Genomic DNA, 8790 nt, shown 5'->3' on the forward strand with positions numbered 1-8790 from the left:
AGGGGAATTCACACCAAACTATTCTGTGGCCTATTTCTGAGAAAGTGCCTATTTCTGAGAAAGTGTCAACCCCTGTTCCAATCCTCCTGTCTTGGGGTGAAAATCGGGCTGTGATGTGCAGATCGGCATCAGTGCTAACAGCAAGGCTCTGACCTGGCTTCTGGTATTTTCATTCATGACTTGGAGGGATTCGCTCGGCAGGTATTTATTAAATACCTACTATATGTAAATTATTGTACTAGATGGTAGGGAAACATGGTGAATGCCAAAGTCATCTATTTTACAGGTAAGAGGAAGAGATAGGCAATGAATAATTAAATATACAAAGAGATATATTACAAATTACGGCAAATGCAATGACCAACAGGCTGCTGAGCTAGAGCATTCCAGGGGGCCTGCATTCCACAGGATGGCCAAGGACGTTCTTTCAGAAGAGGGGACGTTTAACCATGACTGGAGGGTGAGACGAAACCACAAAGAGGAGTGAAAACTTAGGAAATTACTTTCCAGGCAGAGGGACCAGCCTGTGCAAAGGGCCTGAGTGCGGAGATCAAGCATCCTAAAGCCCTGAGTGGCTGCAGGAAAATCAGAGGGAAAAGAGCCTGATTGACTCTCTAACGCCCAAACCTGAGAGGAAGAGCTGAGACCCCATGGAAGAGCTCACAGCAGCTGCTGCTTATTGAGTCCTAGGTGCTGGGACCCTGCGAAGCCCTTTACCTGTATCTACCTAGTTAATCCTCACAAGCCTGGGACAGCCACAGCGCCAGGCTGGAACAAGTCAAATTCACCAGGATCAAATGTCAGAAGGATAAATGTCGAAGTGGGCTCTTAGCTGCAGAACCCAGCTGCCCAAACCCTGGTTTGGCACTGCTTGGCGGGAACACTGCTAACGGACCCGGTCTGGAATATGAAACCAGGGAGCTGTGGAAAGGGCACAGGGATAACCAGGCCTCAGCCACAGCTCCTTGTCCCAGTTTTGCTGAAATAAGTCAAAAGAAAAACTAGGGGCTTCCCTGGTGGCGCAGTGGTTGAGAGTCCGCCTGCCGATGCAGGGGATGCGGGTTCGTGCCCCGGTCCGGAAAGATCCCACATGCCGCGGAGCGGCTGGGCCCGTGAGCCATGGCCGCTGAGCCTGCGCGTCCGGAGCCTGTGCTCCGCAACGGGAGAGGCCACAGCAGTGAGAGGCCCGCATAAAGCAAAAAAAAAGAAATACTAACAGAATCCTTTCCACAGGGTGGTCAGGAAGGAGGCGATGTTTTTAAGCCGAGACCTGAAGGACAGAGGATGCAAAGGAGGCCAGGGCAGCCCTGAGTTTCCTCTTCACCAGACGCGCTGGATTTGGAGATGATCGTCCCCTCCAGCCCCTAATCAAACCCATACTAACTCCATCTCCCTTTTGCCGCTGAGTCAGAGATGAGTCCCTCAGGATTCCTGACCACAGCGAGATCCGGGAGGCAGCAGAATGACCTCTGGCGAAGGGTCCTTCAACAGTGACCAAACTGAGTTGTCAGAGATTTTCTCATAAAAGCATCCACTTCCACGGTGTCATTTTTTCCCACTTTTCCGTGGGTTTTAGTCAAATTCCATTAGCAAATTCCTGATACAATGAAAGAACAAAACTGGGGGATGTGGTTTTATCCATTTTAAGATGGAAAGTAACTGGGCTGCGGGACCCTCGGGCTGAGCTCTGGAAGCCAGGGAGTCCAGAGGGGGCGCACCTGTCAACCTGAACACCAACGTTGCGGGGAGGGTGTAATAACCCCTCACCCTGCTCTAGGTGGAGTCAGAACACGGGTTATCTTATGGGACACCCCACCCCCCAGGCGGGACCCTCCACTCGTGCAAGCCTCAGCTTCCATCCGCGAAGGGGTCCACAACGCACCTGCTCAGGTGCTCGCTAAGAGAGTTAACAAGCAGGAAGTAACTCTCAGTTAAGACCCGGAGAGGCCTTCACAGGCCGCCCGGGAGACGAGCTCAAGGAGAGGCAGCCCCCAGGGCTGAGATTCCAGAGTGGGACACACGGCGTGGCGACGCCCAGCCCGCGGACCCGCGGGACCACGCCCGCCCGTCCGCACCGCGCCTGCGCCGGCCTAGCCTCGCGTGGCCTCCCCGTGCCTGCGGGGCCCGGCGCTTCCCACAGGTCTGGCAAGGACAGCCCGCCGCCGGCGCAGACCCAGCGGGACAAACGAACGGCCGCAGCCTCCAGACGTCGCGCCCCCCGGCTTGCTCACCTGCATTTTCTCACAACTCCCTCGAGCCCGGCCGGCGACGGCCTAACCACCCCTCAGCTCTCTTCCGCGCACGCGCGCAGCCGCCGCCCCATTCTTCTCCCAGCCCGGCCTTCGCCCCGCCCCCCGGGAGCGAGCTGGGCGGAGCCAGCGGGAAGCGAACTCTCTCCTCTGAGCCTGCGCCCGCTTCTCAAGAGACTGGCGCGAAAGCTGTGCGCGTGCGCGAGGCAGGACGCGCCTACAAGTGCGACTCTGAACCAATCCCCGGGCGCTACCTAATTAGGGCAGGTCTTCGGCCTCCGAGCCCTGAGGCCGAGGTGCCGTCCGCTGCGGGACCGGGGGGCCTTCCGCCACGGGCGGAAAGTGTCAGGTCTCTGCCCAAGAAGTTAGAATTAGAAACGCGTTTCAGTGATTCAGTGTTACAACTAAAAATGATGCAGGGTTACCTAAAACAGAAAGGTGAAAGTCTCTTCACCTGGTTGAGCCTCAGGCGTTTTATATTTGCAGAAGTGCTTAGCCCGTTGCGGGGCACACTGGAGGTACCGAGTAGAACTCAGCAAACTGAATTGTAAGATACAGGAGCTGGGCCCCAGGCTTCTGTGTATGCAGCACTTGAAATTTGAGTTAAGAAAGCAATACTCCTCCCTGCACATCTGAGCTAGGTGCCGCCTCCTGGCAGCTTAAGCAGACACAGGTAACACAGACCCACACATCTATAGGGTAGGCTAGGACTCTCAACTTTGGCTACATTAGAACCACCTGGGAGCCTTCCAAAAACTGCAGCTACCCTGGGGCTCCATCCCCAAATTAAATCTCTAGCAATGGGACCTGGAACTGATTATTTTCTTAAAGATCCTCAGGTGTTGCTAATATACACAACCATTGATATAAAGTGAATCAAATGACTCCTTGAAGGCAAGGAGCTTTGATTTAATCATTTATAAGGATTCTTAAGATTAGCTAACTCCTTCCCACAGAATTATAGGTCACTTAAAACATTTGGTTATTCCTTTATTTGGCAGCAAACTGCGAATGAATTTTCCTGGTTTCACCAGAAAAGTCAGGACCCAGGCTAGTTTAGAGTGGGTTTGGCCCAGTGCTAAGCTTAGTGTCCTCCACAGCACTAGAGGGGGCGCTGTTTTACCCTTTTCTCTTTCCAAGCCATGTTACTTCCGGTGGCCGACACTCACCTCCACCCCCACCCCGTGATCCCTCTCTCCAGAGGAGATTAACAAGCCAAAGGCTCAAACTCTACTGCCTTCTCGTCTCTCAGAGAAAGGTGCCTCTCCCACTTTGGTCAAAGACTCTATCCTCCCGTGCTCCAGACTGCCGTCCCTCCCACCTCCCCAGAAACTTCTGTCCATCATTCCATCACTCTTAGCTCTGAAGAAAATAATTAAGGCTCAGGAGAAAAAATTGGAACTGTAAGAATGGAAAAAGAAAAGAATTGGAAAAAAAGATTTCTATCTGTGGGTGATATGATATAATAGCATACTTGGAAAACCCTGGGAGTATCAAGTCTTAAATTCATACTAACAATCTGAGAATTCGGTATAGGAGCAGGATAGTAAATTAACATACAAAAATCACCTTAGTCTGTATTTATAATAACAAACTAGAAGATAAAATGGACCGTAATTACAGTAACACCAGAAAAGAAAAATAAGCACCTAGGAATAAACTCAAGAAGTACACAAAAACCTATGTGAGAAAATTATAAAACATTCCTGAAGATAACGAAAGTAGACTTGAATGAATGGAAAGAAATCCCTCATTTTTGGGTGGAATGACTCAACATCACAGAGATGTCAATTTTCTCCAAGTCAAAGTGTAAAATTTAACACAATCTCACTTTTAAAACCTAACAAATTACTTTCTGAGGGTAGACAGGTTGATTCTAAAGATTTTACGATAAACAATAAGAATGGGAGACTGAGGGGACAACTAGCCCAACTAGATATTAAAACAATGTGGTATTGATGCAGGAATAGACAAATAGATCAATGGAGCAGGAAGTTCAGAACAAGTCTGAAAATAGAGCCAAGTGCATACAAACATTACTGTTTGCTTCAGATGGCATCTCAGTCTGTTGGGGTAAGGGATGGGCTCTTTAATAAATGGTGTTGGGGCAATTGGATAGCCATTTGAAAATAGATAAAATTGGATATGTACTTCCCAGTGTGTGTTAGATTAAAAATTAAAAGCTAAGAGTACTAGATTAAAACATGGGATGATTTCTTTATAACCTAACAATGGAAAGAGGCTTTGAAAACTATTACTCAAAATCCAGAAAATCAAATTTTAGAAAAAGACAGATTTGACAGCACTATTTACATTAGTCAAGACGTGGAAGCAACCTAAATGTCCATTGACAGAGGAATGGATAAAGGAGATGTGGTACATATATACAATGGAATACTACTCAGCCATAAAAATGAATGAAATAATGCCATTTGCAGCAACATGGATGGACCTAGAGATCATCATACTAAGTGAAGCAAGTCAAACAGAGAAAGACAAATATCATATTATATCACTTATACGTGGAATATAAAGAAAATGACACAAATGAACTTATTTACAAAACAGAAACAGACTCACAGACTTTGAAAACAAACTTATGATTACCGAAGAGGAAAGGTGGGGGGAGAGGTAAATAAGGAGTTTGGGATTAACATATACACACTACTATATATAACATAGATAGTTAACAAGGACCTACTGCATAGCACAGGGAACTCTACTCCATAATCTATAGTAACCTATATGGGAAAGGAATCTGAAAAAGAATGGATATATGTATATGTATAACTGAATCACTGTGCTGTACACCTGAAACTAACACAACATTGTAAATCAACTATAATATAAAAATTAAATTTGAAAAATTTGCATAAAAATAGTGAATACATACATGCCACCTTTGGTGTAAAATAAAAGGTTAAATAAGAATACGTGTATGCATATTCAAATATGCTTAACTTTGCAAAAATACTCACAGAAAGAAGAAATCAGAAATTCATGAAGTGGTTAACTTGTTGTAGGATAAGGGGGTATGGAGATCAAGTGGTAGCAACAGAAAGTTGGGAGTGAGAATCCTCTGATAAACTTTTATTTAGGGGCAGATAAGTTTTGTGAGGCCTGAAACACATTTGATCTTGGAGTCTCTCTTTAAGGCACTTATATGTGGAATCTAAAAAAGCAAACAATAAAACTCACAGAAAAAGAGACAAGACTTGTGGGTATCAGAGGCGGAGCGTAGGGGGAGAAGAGAATGGATGAAGGTGGTCAAAAGATACAGACTTCTAGTTATCAGATAAATAAGTAGCAGGGATGTCATGTGCAACAAGGAGGACTACAGCTGACGTTGCTGTATGATCTATGGGAAAGTCTTTAAGAAAGTAAATCCTGGAGTTCTCATCACAGGGAGAAATTTTCTTTTTCCCTTTTTTCTTCTCTCTTCTTTTTTGGAATCTATACAAGACGACATATGTTAGCTGGACCTATTGTGGTGATCATTTCACAATACATGCGAATCAAACCACCATGCTGCACAACTTAAACTTATACAGTGATGTATGTCAATGTTTTTTTTTTTGCGGTACGCGGGCCTCTCACTGTCGTGGCCTCTCCCATTGCAGAGCACAGGCTCCGGACGCGCAGGCTCAGCGGCCATGGCTCACGGGCCCAGCCGCTCCGCGGCATGTGGGATCTTCCCGGACCGGGGCACGAACCCGCGTCCCCTGCATCGGCAGGCGGACTCTCAACCACTGCGCCACCAGGGAAGCCCAGAAATGCAAATTCTTGGCCCCTGCTCCAGACCTGCTGAATCAAACTTTCTGGGGTGGGGCTCAGTAATCTGGATTTTAACAAGGTCCCCAGGTGTTTTTGGTACACAGTCAACTTGGAGAAGCACTGGTATATAGGGTTTGTGCCACCCATGATACTTCTCCCCAAATTTGCACAACTGACCTGTGGGCCCCTGAGCCAGAACGTAAATCTCCAGCAGCAGACGGCCCCAGGAAGCTCGTTTATGAGACAGGAGATGAAATAGTAATGGCCAGAGGCAGCGCCTGGGATTCTTTTCTTCCCCAGGACAAGTCCAGGGAAAACTGAAATTGAATGTTCAGCCTCAGAGAAGATTTTTCAGGGTCATGCTGAGAGACCAGTTCTTTCCAGAAGAGACCAGAGGTGATCTAAAGGGCTGCAGGGTGGCCTGGCTCCAAGCACTTCCCTGCCCTTCCCTTTTAGATCTTTCTTTGGCGGGGCGGGGCGGGGGGGGGGGGGGGTGTTTGCCTCAGAACTTACACACCTTGCTGGTAAAGTCCACTGCAGCAGCTCCCAAATCCTGTAGGGATATATATGGCTGCAGGCTTTCAAAGAGCGGTCCCCAACCAGCAGCATCAGTGCCATCTGGGAACTTGTTCGAAATGCAAATTCCACGCCCACCGAATCAGACATTATTTTAACAGGCCCACCAGGGATTCTGACGCACACCAGGGTGAGAGCCACTGCTTTAGACATATCGTATGCTCAGAGTCTCTACTTTCACTCCCTTCAAGCCTACATTCAGGCAAAGATCTCACGAACTTTCTCTCGTGGAAACTGATTAATCAACGCTTCCTCCAGAAGTATCTGCCTTTGATAACAGTAGCTAATGCTTGTCGAGTTCAAGGCACCAGGAGTGCTTTCTGTGTGCTAACTTCTTTCATCCTCACAGCAATCTGCAAAGGTTCTATTAGCCCATTCTACAGATGAGAAAACTGAGGCACAGAGCTATTTAGTAACTTGCTGAAGATCACACAGCTATTAAGTAGCCTAGCTGGGATTAGAACCCCACCAGTCTGGCTCCACAGCCCATATGCTTAACCTCCACCCTACTTGGCCTCTATTTTTTTTTAATTTATAAAATTGAATTAGAAATTCTCCACAACGTGTACACATCCTTGACATAATAAAATTGATTTCATTGTGCTTTCAAAATTACTGAATATTTTGACCTGCCAGTTTAAGGGTATTGAACACGGTTTTGATGTCTGAGAAATTTTCAGAGACACAGATTTAAATATAGCTCTGATTTGAAGGGAGAACAATGACAGAAATCACTGGAATGAATTTCTGACCAAGACATTCCACGTGTCAGTCAATGGTGGGGAGGTGATTGGGGGAGGGGCGCTTCTTTGCCTGCTAAAATCTCTCTACGTATATGGCTGTCTTTTCCTGATCTCAGCCTGGCTATGCGACAACACTTAGAAAAAACAAAACTAGCATTTGAGTGGTTACTATACAGCAGGCATTTTCACTTCATTTCTTGTTTGATCCTCATAGCAACTCAGTAGAACAGATATTATTAGCTCCAGTTTTCCAAATGAAAAACTGAGATTCCCAGAGTTTAAGTAACCTGATCCAGTTACACAGTTAGCAAGTGACTGAAGCCAAGGGTCTTGATGCACAGCTTTTCTGTTCTTTGAAAAATGATTGAATTGTGATTCAAATCTTGTTGCAATCCTCTTCTCGCTAGGAAGGTTGCTACACCCTTTTGTGATGTCACCATCAATGATTATGGTCTGGAGAGGATTCTTCCCCACTGTCTTACCTGTCCCATTCATGACCAAGGTCCCAGGATCCTGGCATCACGCATGTGAGATGATGAGTGAATGTGAAGTGTGTGTTCAAGAGGATGCTAACTGATGCCCAGGTGTGTCACCTTAGCCTCTTGAAGCATCCCGGCAGAGGTGCTAACAGTGGCAATGATCCCAGGGGTTAGAAATAAGAATCTTTGGGACTTCCCTGGCGGCCCGGTGGTTAAGACTTCCACTGCAGGGGGCACAGGTTCGATCCCTATCAGGGAACTAAGGTCCTGCCTGCTGCTCGACATGGCCAAAGTAAATAAATAAATGAGAATCTTTGCCTGGAGCAGCCCTACTGGGTTTCAGTGCACAAAGGTTGTCTGCTTTTCACTCAGTCAGTTCAAGCAGGAGGCTCCAGGTGATGAAATTGTGTCCTGGTTGAAATGTTTTCCTTTGGGAACCAAGTCTGTGGCTTCCTTAGTTCTGGTAACAGATACGCTTTTAGTTGGTACAAACGTTAATTTGAAAATTAAAAATAGAAGGTTTCTAAGCAATGCGTGACAATATTAACAGTTTCCTTGGGTGGTAGGCAAACAAGAAACTATTTACGTTTCTGTACTTTGCAAGTTTCATGTAATGAACACATACTGTTCTCATAGTGAGAAGTGACGTATGACAAGTTGAAGATGCCAGTAGGAGGTACATTACTGGTGGACCATCAGGGACCATCAAGCCCAAGGAGCGTCTCAGTCTGTGGACTGAGCACCTGGAGGTCATCTTCCCTAAGGTATTCTCATAGTGTTCGCCACAGTTCTTCTAGAAGCATCAAGGCGACACACTTGAGAACCCTGTTTCATTAATAAGTCTTTTTCAGCTAAGTCAACTCCCAAGGCTGTGAGTGGTGACTGGATTTTGCCAAGAACTGGAATCAAAGTGGGCAAATACTGCCCCAGGCACCCTCCACTGCACTTCCTTTAAAAGATGGAGTGTTT

General features: G+C 46.6%; 1 protein-coding gene across 2 annotated transcripts in view; it reads right to left on the minus strand.

Annotated features, from left to right (window-relative positions):
• PDCL3 (phosducin like 3) overlaps positions 1–2359 on the minus strand; it is a 9264-nt gene extending 6905 nt beyond the window's left edge. The window contains exon 1 of one of the 2 annotated variants that reach the window (XM_027128810.1): positions 2232–2359. In XM_027128810.1, the coding sequence (XP_026984611.1) occupies positions 2232–2237 (6 nt within the window). In that variant the 5' untranslated portion in view covers positions 2238–2359. Of the gene's footprint in view, positions 1–1270; positions 1379–2231 lie in introns of those variants that run through there. The other variant, XM_027128809.1, reaches the window with a different exon arrangement.
• Positions 2360–8790: the final 6431 nt, after the last annotated feature.

Source organism: Aethalodelphis obliquidens, unplaced genomic scaffold (genome assembly GCF_003676395.1).
Source record: "Aethalodelphis obliquidens isolate GAN/ISIS:26980383/991018 unplaced genomic scaffold, ASM367639v1 scaffold35, whole genome shotgun sequence".
In the NCBI taxonomy this organism is placed as follows: Eukaryota; Metazoa; Chordata; class Mammalia; order Artiodactyla; family Delphinidae; genus Aethalodelphis; species Aethalodelphis obliquidens.